The 13,523-nt window shown below is 36.4% G+C and overlaps 1 protein-coding gene across 2 annotated transcripts; it reads right to left on the reverse strand.

The window, feature by feature from the left end:
* Positions 1-393: 393 nt before the first annotated feature.
* On the reverse strand, positions 394-9,456 carry LOC137391146 (negative elongation factor B-like). 2 transcript variants are annotated; one of them, XM_068077513.1, is made up of 10 exons: positions 9,229-9,456; positions 8,809-9,005; positions 7,544-7,860; positions 6,878-7,060; positions 5,841-5,943; positions 5,612-5,704; positions 4,705-4,897; positions 4,149-4,324; positions 1,965-2,084; positions 394-705 (listed from the first exon to the last, which is right to left on the reverse strand). In XM_068077513.1, exons 1-10 carry the CDS (start codon positions 9,416-9,418, stop codon positions 562-564), a joined length of 1,716 nt encoding a protein of 571 aa, XP_067933614.1. In that variant the 5' UTR covers positions 9,419-9,456; the 3' UTR covers positions 394-561. The 2 variants fall into 2 exon arrangements, with proteins under 2 accessions (XP_067933614.1, XP_067933613.1); XM_068077512.1 differs by having other exon boundaries at positions 8,809-9,034; positions 9,195-9,456.
* Between the last annotated feature and the right edge of the window lie 4,067 nt (positions 9,457-13,523).

The raw sequence follows: 13,523 nt of genomic DNA on the forward strand, positions 1-13,523 counted from the left end.
CTTCACTTGTAAAGGTATAAAGAAGTATTACGCGACCACAATGTCAGTGAACAATGGTTCTTGGACCGAAACACTGAACATGCTAAAAATTACGTGCTTCAATGCTGATAATGGGAAACTTACAATGTTGTCATATAGTAGATACTTCCATCAAATCTTCTTTATAATAAGAACCATGTCTGTCTGTATGTCCATCCAAAGCTGGAGGATGAAAAAAAGATTGCTTTGGATGAGACTCAAACTCGCGACATTCAGTGAGAACAATAGACTGACTTTCATCAACCAGCCTCTTGTTAACCAGAATAATTGTGTCCATACTTATTCTCTGTGCTTTATCGGCACAGCTCACGGTCGCTAGACTGCCAGGGTGCTATTATTAAATTAAATGGATGCTGTGATATATTAAAATATGTACAAATTATACATGGAATGAGCAATATGACTACAAGTGTCATGATTATGATGACTGTACTTTGTGTAACTGCGAAGCTAAACACAGCCTCAACAGCCTACATATATTTACTGGATACTCCTCGTAGCCCTGTGAGGAGAGGCGTGTTATTATGAAGTATACATCGGCGTAGGCATAGGGACACTAGAAAGAGGTGATTCCATGTCTACATCCATAGACATTGATGTGTCAGGAGGTCCGGCGCTGTCTGCTACTTCCTGCAGTGACTTGTACATGTTACACACCACATCATCCTATAGCAAAATAAATTCAACTGAGAGCTGTGGCAGAGCAATTACTGAAATTATACCGGAGCTAATGATGCGCATTTCTGCCGCAGACAAACCGAATTATGCAATCAAATTTGTATCTCCAGTGTTTTTGTTACCAAAGAGTAAAACCTAATCAAGTAACAGCGGAAGAACACTTCCTTTACACAGGTTTAGAGCTGGAACCGTAAGTTGAGCTGTGGTAAGTTAGCCAAGCAGAATCTTAGCTAGAAATACCAAATCTCTCAACTATGGATAATGGAATTTATTTAAACCAATGAAAATACATGAAGTCTAAAACCTGGTTCCCATTGAATACTGACCCTATCAGCAAGAAGTTATATTCACATACACGCAGACAACAATATACTAGGGTTTTCTCATGACTGCTTAGCCTTAGTACTAATCCAGACTCCTTTATAACAACAGGTTCAGCGCAAAACTCGTGAGTCGCGGTGGTTACAACGATTCATTTTTTAGAGTAGAATCAAAAATCTTTTCTTGCAACCAAAACTCGCAATAACTTTATAGCAATGTCGGGTGTGACCTCTGACAGAACAGGCAGCTGCACGAATAATACTATTCAATATGTCCAGATATTAAACCACAACAGAAACTTTGTTTTAAGGTAAATTCAAGTATCTACAAAGATATAAATTTGTTAGATGCATTCCTTTACCTTAAAATAATATTATTGAGAATTATTGCTAACGAACTTAAGCTAGTCGAGACTGTCCAAGGCATTACATATGATAGCCTAAGTAGCAACTGTGGCAACAAGGACTTCCATTAACGAACTTAAGCTAGTCGAGACTGTCTAAGGCATTACATATGATAGCCTAAGTAGCAACTGTGGCCACAAGGACTTCCATATTTTTTAAGAAATTGAAAGCCTAGTAAAACCGTTTGCATCGGTTGAGGTTCAGTAAAGCATAAAATATTACTCTGAACTGCTAAAATATTGGTCTATAAATGCATTTCAAAAGACTTGTTTTTAGCTTAAAATTTGCAAATATGTAAATCTGCCCAATAAGCACTTTGCCTTATGACAACAATATTCCCATTGGTCAATAAGATAGGAAGGTTTGATTAAGCTAAACATTCTCATATGTATGACAGAGGCGTGTCTAATATACAGACACTAACATTAGAGCCTGTCAGGTTACTCTCAATACTGCATACGAATTGCGACCCGCGTGAAACAGGTTTGACACTGATAACAAACAGTGGTAAATACGACTTACTTGACCCTCTATGTTGATCCTAGCAAGAAGCTCTAGCATGATGGGTGGGGACACCTTCCTTTGTATGAGCCAAAATAGTCTGAGAAGGTGATGCGTAGTCGAATCTCTGTTCATCTTATCCTGCAGAGAGAAGTACCGATAGAGTAGCACTAACAGCTACTAGTACAAGCTATCAGCATATTCGTGTAATATAAAAAAGATTTTAGTGTTGTTTCTCACTCACTAACACCATCTCACTATATTTACATAAAAACAAATGTAAGTAATCTATCTTGTGAGAGAATCAGAATCTCTCCTACATACATATATATAATTGGGAAAGCATTTCTGTTTGAAATAAATTATTGCCAATAAAGTAATATATACATACATTTATATATACATATACCGGTATATATATGCACATATAATATATACACTAGATGAATGCCCGGTGTTGCGCAGGTAATAAAAACGTTTTTGAGTAACTTATGACTTTATACGAATTAATGAATATGAATATACTAGCAAAATGCCTGGCGTTGCACGGGTAATAAAATCTACCTTATGCATATGAGTAACTTACCTGGAAAGCTAGATCTTTACTAAAATCTTTACTAAAGCAATACCGGCGTTTTGGGCTAGCTTAATAGGTAATTGTGACGCGTAATGGTCAACAGTACTAGTTATTAACCTCAAGCAAGCAATTTAAGCGTGAGTATCTTAACCAATATAATGACTATTTGACCAATGAATCTATTGTAATACGTTTAGCATAAAGGTTGACTTGCAACAAAATTCACATTACAGTTATTTGGTATCAAAAGATTCACCATGTCTTATTCTGTTGTATTGTAGGTGTCAAATACATGGAAATGTGATTACCAGCTCTTGAAAGCTCAAAAACGAAAAGCCGCTGTAGATTGGCATCTCTTTATTTCTCTGACGTAGTCATGACAGTTTGGTTATTGTCTTGTCACGTGATGTTTTCACGTGAATTGAAAGGCCAATAAAAAGCTCAATATAAACTTATCGTAGCACTAGTTTATGACAAACACTTCGGGTTTTACCGAAGACCCCGTATCAAATATAGATGCTCGCTACTTTACAGTTTTGTTTCGGCTTGGTCAAATCGTCAAGTCGTAATCTGACCCCAATCCTTTGCAAAAAATTTTTGCAGCACTTTTCGATTATCACAGGTGACCAACAGGCTCGTCATGATTATCAGACAATTATATGAACTCCTTCGAGCTAAGGTTGAAAAGTTTAACTAATTTTTACGGTAAGTTATAAGATATCAGTGCTAAAAGTGACAGCATTACAATGACGATAAAACAGACTAGAAGAACAATAGACCTGGTTTTATTGAATGCGTGAAGTATATTTGTGAAAATATTTCGACGAATGAGGTTGCATGAAAGTGTAAACAGAAACCATCCTGTAACAACTACGTCCTATTTGAGCCATTTTGGAAAGAGAATCCAAACTACGGCGGTGTCGTGTGGCTGCGATTAACTGTTCGTTTTTTAGCTTTTAAGAGCTTTTAATCACATTCCCATATATTTTGCGCCTACAGCACAACAGAGTAGGACATGGTGAATCTTTTGATATCAAATAACTGTAATGTGAATTTTGTTGCAAGTCAACCTTTAATGATTACGTTGACTGCTGATCTGGAGGTCCTGAGATCAAATCCGGTGCTGTGCAGACTTTTCATTGGTAAATTTTAAATGCTATAACTGGACACAAGATTCAACAAAAAACAAACAATGAGATTTATATATTTACATGGATATATATATATATATATATATATATATATATATATATACACACAGAAATCTATGTAAATAGTAGCAGTTAAACCAGGTTAATGCACTTGGAAACAAACTAATAGCAGAAATTTCCTCTGTATGTATATAACTAGAATATAAGTACTAAAGTAAAGTGATGTCAGATTATTAATAACAATTACAACAGAAGAGAACCAAAAATCCCAACAATGAATCAGCAAATACTAATGTAGTCTTATGTGACTCCCCGATCATTACACAATTTCAAACACTGACATATGGTCGACATTGCACGAACTCCAAAGCTGCCTGATGAGTGAAGTTTGAATGAAGCCGCCTCCTAACATTGATTATATTTGATGATCATTGTATATAGAGAAACATACTCTCTCACATTCCTTCAGTCACTTACCCCAAAGAACATATCTACTATGTAGACGAGGTTGTTTGCTGCCATAATAAAGTCGATGTGAGTAGCAATATCGTTGACAAGGTTATGCAAGAGGGTGTCACAGTACGCAACGTCTCCCTCATGTTTGAGTGCATCCAGTACACTCACATATAGGAGAATTTCTTTTGAGTTTATTGCTACAACATAAAAAACATTTAAATTTAAGGAATGAATTTTTAAGATAATAGTACTTGTTTTGCACAGACACATATTATTCTATTGGTAAACAATATACAAGAAATTACTTTTAAACATTGAACAAATTTTATGTTTGTAAAACCGACTTTCAAGCCTTTGACTTGTAACAGCAAATAAATGATAATCAACACAATGGAACAAAAACAACTTCCTCAACTGCTACTATACGACCAAACTAACCAGGAAAACATATGTATTACTAAGTGCCATAATACATATATTATAAAAATAAACTGCTAGATATTTTCCTCTGAAGTTTGCTCTGAAGTAAGTCACATGATGTACATGTATTATAGAAGTCGAGCAACGGTGTACTTACCATGCGAGGCGTAATAGACCATGATATAGGCTGCAGTCTCATTATCCGTGATGGTTTTATGTAGAGTAGAAGGGATATCCTCAGCGGACTCTACAACTGCATCTGGGAGTCTTTGCGAATGTGACCTAATCTGCTCATCTACCATGAGGGACTCGATAGCTGGCAGGAATTGTGTGATGAGTTTGTGGGACAACTAAAGACAAGAATAGATAGCTTCATTACATATAACTGGACTGCCACGGTGAAAGGTGGCCTAAAAAAAAGAAAGACTGCTCTCTTGTCAAATGATATGGGTGACATTGATATAAACATCTTTTTGATCCTGAGATGTCAAAAATAAATATGCAATATGAGAGACTTAGGGCATCATTCCAGGATTATTATGCCTTGAAAGGGAACATCATAGCTACACGTTAAACATTTTTGAGCATTACGCAGAGTGATCAGGAAACTCTAGAGAGAATGTAACTCGAAGCAAAACATATCATTTGGGTGACTTAGAGGAAGATATGATTATTCAAGGCGGCTTAAAGAGACAACTGTTGATAATATCAGGAATGAACTATTTTTGAAAAAAGGAAATAAACTTACGGAGAGGTCAGTCTATATGCTGACGTGTTGAGTCAGCAGTGAGCGCATCACAATTATTAAGGCAGTACAGATGGGAAAGCGCATGTTTCTGAAGTTGACTTGGTAGAGAGATAGTGATAATGAAAACTTGACCATTCAGGGAGAGGTAAGAGAAGATGATTGGAGAGAAGAGAACAACATAAATGACTTATCAAGAGCTGAGAAAGTATCTTCAAACTTATACTATACCAATCTATTTCAAAATCCAATTTTTAGTTGCCGTAACTGACAATGCCACTTTATTCCTGACAGGCGGTCAGTTCCCTAAATAGCCTACCTTTGGCTCCTTGAAGTTGGCCGTGTCCATCATTGTCCATGCATTCAGTCCTAACTGGATCATACGGAATATTAAGATATAGTCTCCATTGGCCTACAGAGGATTTCATGCACTCTTTAGGTAAAGAGCAGCAGCAGATACTGACGGGTAGATAAACAAGAAGTAGCAATAAATGGGACAGTGAAAGTGAAATAAAAACAACCGATGATTAAAGAGTGGAAATACCAACTCTAGGAAGATTCTCTCCAGATGCAGAGGTGTGCAGCAGTTTGAGCAAAGTTTGACAACACGTGTGCAGAGCATATGGATCAGCTAGAACCATCGCCAAATCCCTGCCATAAATAGAAAGACTTGAGCACTTGACTATCTTACACTATATATAATTACTAGCTAAATGACCTGTAATAATGACCTGCACGGGTAATAAAAAAAGTTTTTGCAAAGAAAATTGGTTAAGTTTCTTTACTCAATGAATTTGAGTAACTTAAGTTCTTATTCAAGCTCTGAAATACGAGCTGTTATTATAACTTTAGCCAGCGGTAAGAGAAAATATTGCGTCTTACTCTTCAAGCATGCATAATGAAGTGTGAGTATTTTAACCAATCGGCATTAAAGATTGGCGGGTGTAATAAGTGTGGTGTGCTAATCCATTGTATAGCAATGTGACTGCATGGCCTACTATAGACCTGTAGGTTCGGAGTTCAAATCCTGTGCGAAGTGTATTTTTCATTCCAAAAACTTTTTTTATCTAACTGGACAGACGACAGACAAACACCGAGAGTTATAGATTGCAACAATCATTCATATGAATAGCAGAGTTCAGTGATGAAAAAAAGTTTTTAGTAAAATGTGATACAGAGTATGAGTTCTTTTGCCTTTCAACAGTTTTTGGAGAGTGAGCGAGTCTGCGATACGAGAAATCCAACATGTCTTGAAATATCTTTAGAATAAATTTGAAAGGATTTTAAATTGATTAGAATGACACTTTTACCATTATTGAACGGTTTTATCAGCTATGTTTATAATCATAGGAATATTATTGGCAAATATACAGATTCCCACCCTTAATGACCAATCAAAACTGTTATTACACAGCTTCACATCTTAATGTCCAATCAGAATTATTATTCCACAGCTTCACACCCTAAATAGCCAATCAGAACTGTGCTGGCAGATTGTGTGAAACTATATGGCGACAAAGCCGAAGAAAAGTGGAAAAAGTGCAGTACATGTAAATAGTACTACTATAATTAAATGATAACACACCCTAGTACTTCCTCCTGCCCCTTCTTGATACCATCGAGGAATCCTTGAAGTTCCTTCGCCCGCTTATTATCGACGAAATGTTCACGGATACACGCATCAAGGCACCATGCAAACTTATGGCTTGGATCCATCGAGCAAATATCATTAACTTCTTGTTCATGCAAGGCCATGAGAATGTCAGAGCTGTCAGATGACACAGTAAACATGTTACGTTTACAGCATAGTAATGGTAGATATTCAACTGTGATTAATGGTACAGTGTTAGTAAATAGGTGAAACCTTTTTTATTAAAAAGGTAAACAACTCCTAACTGGCAATGGAGTTGAAATGGCTAATAACCTAGGTAGATCCCACGGAGTAGACATTACTGTTAGCTTCAAAGAGTGACTGCATCAAAACTGACAAAAAAGCAACTACTAAAAAATATTTCTTAGAATGAAATAAATTTATGAATTTTTTGGGCATTTCATGACAAATTAGCAGTTTTTGGCAAGACCAATATCATATGACCTCAACTCGATATGCATTATTTTTTTCAAGAATAATGAGCGTCTTTTATTGCTTTCTGACAATCTTAAAGGTGAAAATTCTGTTTATCTTTTCATGATTTTTAAATTAATAAAAGCATATCTATGTCAAACAAATTCCCACAAATATTCCACTAACCGGAGAGTGCAGTATTGGATATTACGTGTGCGGAGGTACAATGTCCTGAGGAACTGTAGGGTCATATCATAGAGGTCAATGTTGTGGCCAATCATGTCAACGAGTTGCTGCACAAACTCATCGCTTCGTCGAACTTTCGGTGACAAATTAAAAAAGTTTTTCCTAGTTTTATGATCGAAGAGCAAAGTTCGTTTGCTTTTTATATACGAGTTAAGGATAGGAGAGACTTCATCACCAAAGAGGCTCTGATTGCCTTGCCATATCTGTCGCTTGGCCTCTCTCGGCGCTGCTTTGTACAACTCTTCATCTTTTTCTATCTAAAGATAAGACAGCGATAAGAGATTGTATGTTGCTAATACTCTGATGAGAATAGACAGACGCTGAAGACAGACTGCAGACAGAGCATACCACAGACTTCAACTAATCATGTGTAATCTGAGCAACTCATATCATTCTACTGATACTATAGGTCTGTCATAATCTAAAAGCTGAGAGAACAAGCTTACAGCGAGTGCAAAAACCTTCTGTACCTACATATTAATAGCTAATTTTAAATAAACTTGGCGCACTTGGCTGAGGGAATAAAATAGGGAGTAACACCTAAGAATAAGATTAGTTCTTTATATATTTATACTACTGAATGCCCGGCGGTGCCTGGGTAATAAAAGTCTTTGAGATTTATATACATCTACATAGTATATTTACATGGCGTATCATAGAGACATAAGTAAAATAATGACCTTCAGCAGAAGTCTTCATAATACAATAAAAACAGAAACGCATTACTTTATAAGAATCTTATGGTATCAACTTTTTTGCAGATCTGAAACAACAGAAAGCACAGAATATCACTAATGACTATACAAATATATATTAGAGTTAAACGGGATTAGCCCAAATTCAATCAGAACGGTTAGTCGAAACTTAGTACTTGAGCTGTGCATCCAAAAAGGTAACAGCATTCTTTTTTACAGTAGCCTAAGTCATCATCACTAATCAAGCCCAGCATACAAAGACAAATTCCAATTACCTGTTTCTCATCAAAGTTACCTACATAGCTATATTCCTTCTAACATTAGAGTTACTATTGTAATGTAGGTACTTGATAGAACGGTTCTAGCATGCATTCCATATTAGCTCGCATAGCATTATAACTTATACATATAGTAATGCTATGTGAGAGAATTTGTAATACATGCTAGACTTGTAACACACTCGTTACAACGCTGAGTGACTTAGCAGCAGTGCAGGGTGCTGACACTCACCTCTGACAAGTATTCCTTCTTAATTTCTGGAATGAACTTCATAATATGCATGGCAACAGGTTGGAGCTTCTTGTCACGTATCACCAGAAAGCTTTTATCTAGCATCTCATTTAACTTGCGCATCCTTTCACTTTCCGGCTCATTCTCGTGCACGTCTGTTATCTGCTTGATGAGTGCCTCTCGTAGCACATCTACGACTGCAGAAAGTACAACTTCATATAAAGAACTGATTGGCTATTGACCTATATAACTCCTTGCTATCCGCAAGGAGTTATACCACCATAAATGACTATTTGCCTGTAAAATGAGCTCATGCGTTGGGCTATGTCTTTGCTTGGCCCTCAACTTAATAACTAAAGAAACCAAAAATGCCAGGTTGAACAAACATTCCTTGACATGTCTGTAAAGTATGTAAGATACCAGAAGTGTGAAAATCGACTCTATTGATGGAGTGAAGATCGAGGAAATGAAGGGCAGGCTTGAGAGAAGGAAGCAATATGCTGTTCTGTTCCTGGAACTCTTCAATAGCTTTAAGGGGGTCACTGCAATTGGTGAGGGTTTCCCGAAGATATTCTGGCCCAGCAATTCCAATTTTGTTTAGCTCAGTCATGATCAGCCGGTGAGTCACTCTATATCAGTGTTACTCTATATCAGTGTCACTACCTGCCAAGAAGTTAGTTACTCTTATAAATAGTGCAAAGGCATAAAATATAATTTTATATTCCTATACTGCGTGAACTTGCATGAATGAAAAACAGAAAATATAACGTGAAATGAAACTACTGCCCATGCATGATAAAATAAATAGCAAGTCAACACATTAATAACTAGCTGCTACTAATCATGATGGGTAATGGAAACATCTTTACTATTAAATCCCATTTTGTCATTGTGTCTGTCTGTTAGTCTGCGCAAAAGCTATCCATTTCCAAATTTTTTGGTCAATTTCATTGAAACTTCTCACACATATGCTCCATGCCTTTTGTCAGGTCGCCAAAAAATATTTGCTTTCAAACTCTGTCTGGTTTCTGAGATCCAGACTATTTAATACTCATATGATTAGAACTCGACAATGCGCCTTTACATTGTCAATTACCGTCAATGAACGCATTCATGGATCATCGTCATAAAAGCAGTGTAGCAATTTACATTGAATTTACGTGCTGCAGACTATTTGAACAAAAATGAAAGAAATCTTGGCCAATGCCCGGTTTAAAGCTAGGTGATGGTAAATTGATGTCTTTGCTATATTAACAATTTTTGATAATGAAGGTCAAATCATGGGTGCCATGCCTACAAATAGAGAACTTCTGTGTGTCTCAAAGTTTAACAACTAGCATTAACTTTTTTAACTACTTTTTAAGACGTGTTTAGATTAGGTTCTCTTAAATCGCTATGGCAATTGTCTATGAAAGACCAGAAAACTTGAGATGCTATCGGCGAAAGTCAGTTTGACTTCCATTTGGAGTCGATACAGCTTTCCACAAATTCGATAATTCGATATAACACAGCTATATGCGACATGGCTAATTCAGACAGAAAATCTTAGCGTATCTGTCTTTGATGTCCTAAAACAATTTCACTGTAAAATTAGCGTCTTATTCCTCACTAAGCATACCGCAAATTAATAAGTAAGTTAGCTACTAGTCGCTAACTTTATTATTATTTTAACACTTACATTAACTTTCAAATTACATACTAGTAGTCAACTACTAAGTCTAACTACAAATTACACTCAAACAGTTTAACTGAATCAGCGTTTAGATGTTACAATCAAATTGTAAAAATAAGACTAGGGGAGAGCGGAGTGAAATGGGACGCGGGGTAAGAAGGGACAGGCTTGTTTTATCATGTAGGAATTGCTAATCATGTGACTTTAATTGCCTAGGGGTCAAAGGTTACTACAAGCATGGTCCATATATCATTCTCTTTGTTACTGATGAAATTTTTTCAAACTTTGGAAGGACTTTATGACAAGTAAGCTAAAAATTTTGCTGTTACTACGGGCATATGTTCTAGTTTCAAGCTTTTATTACACAGCTTGGTTTTAACAATGTCCCTGATTCAAGTGCTTAAGTCTTATGGTAATGTAGGTTGGCAGCCATTGTAAGCATTTCATCACACAAATGTAGACTTTCTTGAGACACTGTAGTTTTGTTTTCATCTCCCAGATACAAATTTGGAGCTGGTACTATATGGAACCTTGACGAGAGCGGATTAATGGGATTAAGGTAGTGAGTGTCACAGGCAAAAAACAAGTAGGAGGAACATCGTCACAAGAACGTGGTGAACTGACTACAATTGTATGTGCCATAAGTGCTTCTGGGCAACCCATCCCTCCATTCTTCATCTTTAGACGAGTCAACATGAAACCAGCTTTCCTGAGTCATGCACCCCCTATGTCTGGTGGCACAGGCAAATTGAGTTCTTCTGTATAGATGAATGTCGAAATCTTTGCAGAACAGTATTTGCCATTCTTCATTAAGCATACCAAGGGCTCTACTGAAAGCCCTATACTTCTATTGCTGAACAACCATTGCTCTCATGTCTCCCTTCCCGCAATCGAACATGCAAGGAAATCGGGCTTTGTGATGCTTACCCTTCCACCTCACTCATCCCACCATCTACAGCCCCTTGACCGATCAGTCTTCGGCCCCATGAATACATATTACAACAGGGCTATCGACAACTGGATGAGGGCTCATCCCGGACACTGTGTTAATATATATATGTATGATGTTGTCAGATTGGTAAATTCTGCATTCACACAGTCTATGACACCTGCACATATTATCTCAGAATTTCGTACCTGCGGGATCTATCCGCCCAACTAAGACATATTTTCTGATGCTGATTTTATGCCATCAGATGTTACAGACCCCCCAAATCTCTTAGAAGCTAATGATACCCCTAAAGAATGCTTCTCAGAAGTTGATGTCAGCAAAAAAGATCATACGGCAACACCATCACAGGCAGGCCCATCAAAGCCAATCACAAGAAGTGCTGTTACACCAAATCAAATCATCCCATTGCCAAAAGCATTAAAACCCAAGAATAGTCAAAAAAGACTTAAACTCAAGTCCGCCATCATCATCAACACTCTTGAGAAAAACTGTATCGCTGCCTTGCACAGCAAAAAGGCCCCCAAACGTGTCAGCAAAGTTAGAAAGCAAAAGTTTGTAGATGTACATGAGAGTGAAAGTAAAGAAGATGAAGGTGCTGAGCAGCAGTTGGAAAGCATTTTTACAGATTCAGAAGAAGAGGGAAATCAAGGTATTGAAGAGCAAACCAAACATGAAGACATGGAGATTGCTATTGGAAAGTTGGCTCTTGTCAAATTTTGGAGCAAGACCAGGCAACGCTATTATGTGGGTGAGATTGTGGAAAGACGTGAGCTCGAATGGAGGGTTGATTTTTACCGAAAAACCACCCAGGGCCACTTCATACCGCTTTTATAAATCGAACATTTCATTCATTCTTGTTTTATATTGTATAAAATACATTTAAAAAAACAATTAAAATGTGTGTCCCAACTTACCCCTGCCCTGTCCCAACATACCCCGCACACGGGGCATGTTGGGACAGTAGACAGCCCATTAGATTATCATTCGTATACAAAATTCAAAGAAGTCTACAACCTTCAATTTCAACAATTTGGTGGGTAACATATACTCACACGAGTTCCTATAAATTCAGTTGTTTCTTTGGAATAGTCTATGAACTAAAGGTGAAAAACAAAAAATTGTCCCATCTTACCCCGCTCTTCCCTACTTAAACAGCTGGTCTAGCTTCAAAAACTAATATGAGAAACAATTAGTGACTGCTGTTAATACTGTCAAAAATGAGCTTTACTATCTGTTAAATACAAATGTGTTTGAATAGCAGTTAATATTTAATTACTGATAGTTACAAAATAATCAGCCATTGCTGCTCTAAAGCTGTTTGATGTTACTTGAACTATTTTAGTAAAGCAACCTAAGAACCATTATCTAAAACTAAACTATTTGTTTAGATTAGCATCTATCATTCAACTAACAGTCGACTGTCACAAAAACAATGAACAATTATCGAGCAAAAAATTAATAACGCAAAAAAATGACAATTAACAAACAACTAAAATTCTTTTAATTTCAACTTAATAGTATCAGATTAATTGAACTAAAACGAAAAGCAAACAGAAACGTATAAAAGTGATTACGTGTATAACGATTGAAAAGCTCTTCTTATTGCGTTTTACGATAGAGAAGACAACAATTGACTTTAACCATGCATAAAGCAAATACTGTTCTGTAACTGCATTGAATTTCATGCTATAAATATAACTAATTAGTTTAATATTATTAAGTGAAATATTTGAATATAGGCTATAGGCCTACACTTTCACACAAAAATGTTTATCATTTATGCAAATTGTAACAGCAAACAAGTAAGCGATATTCGGCATGTTTATTATTATAATTATTACACCTTTATAACATATCGATTTATTTTAAAACACAAGGTAAAATAGTAAAATAGTAACAAGAGCATAACAATGTATCATATTTTCCAAAGTAGTAAAACATTTAATGCTTTCCTCGTTGTATATAGCGCAATTCCTACAAGGTACCGCTTATTCATAACGTAGCAATTATTGGCTGAACTTCAGTTGTTGACACAAAATTATTTAGTTGCTGAGGCTATTTATAACAACAGATTTGCAATTCGATTAGTCA

This window comes from Watersipora subatra, chromosome 3, assembly GCF_963576615.1.
Source record: "Watersipora subatra chromosome 3, tzWatSuba1.1, whole genome shotgun sequence".
In the NCBI taxonomy this organism is placed as follows: domain Eukaryota; kingdom Metazoa; phylum Bryozoa; class Gymnolaemata; order Cheilostomatida; family Watersiporidae; genus Watersipora; species Watersipora subatra.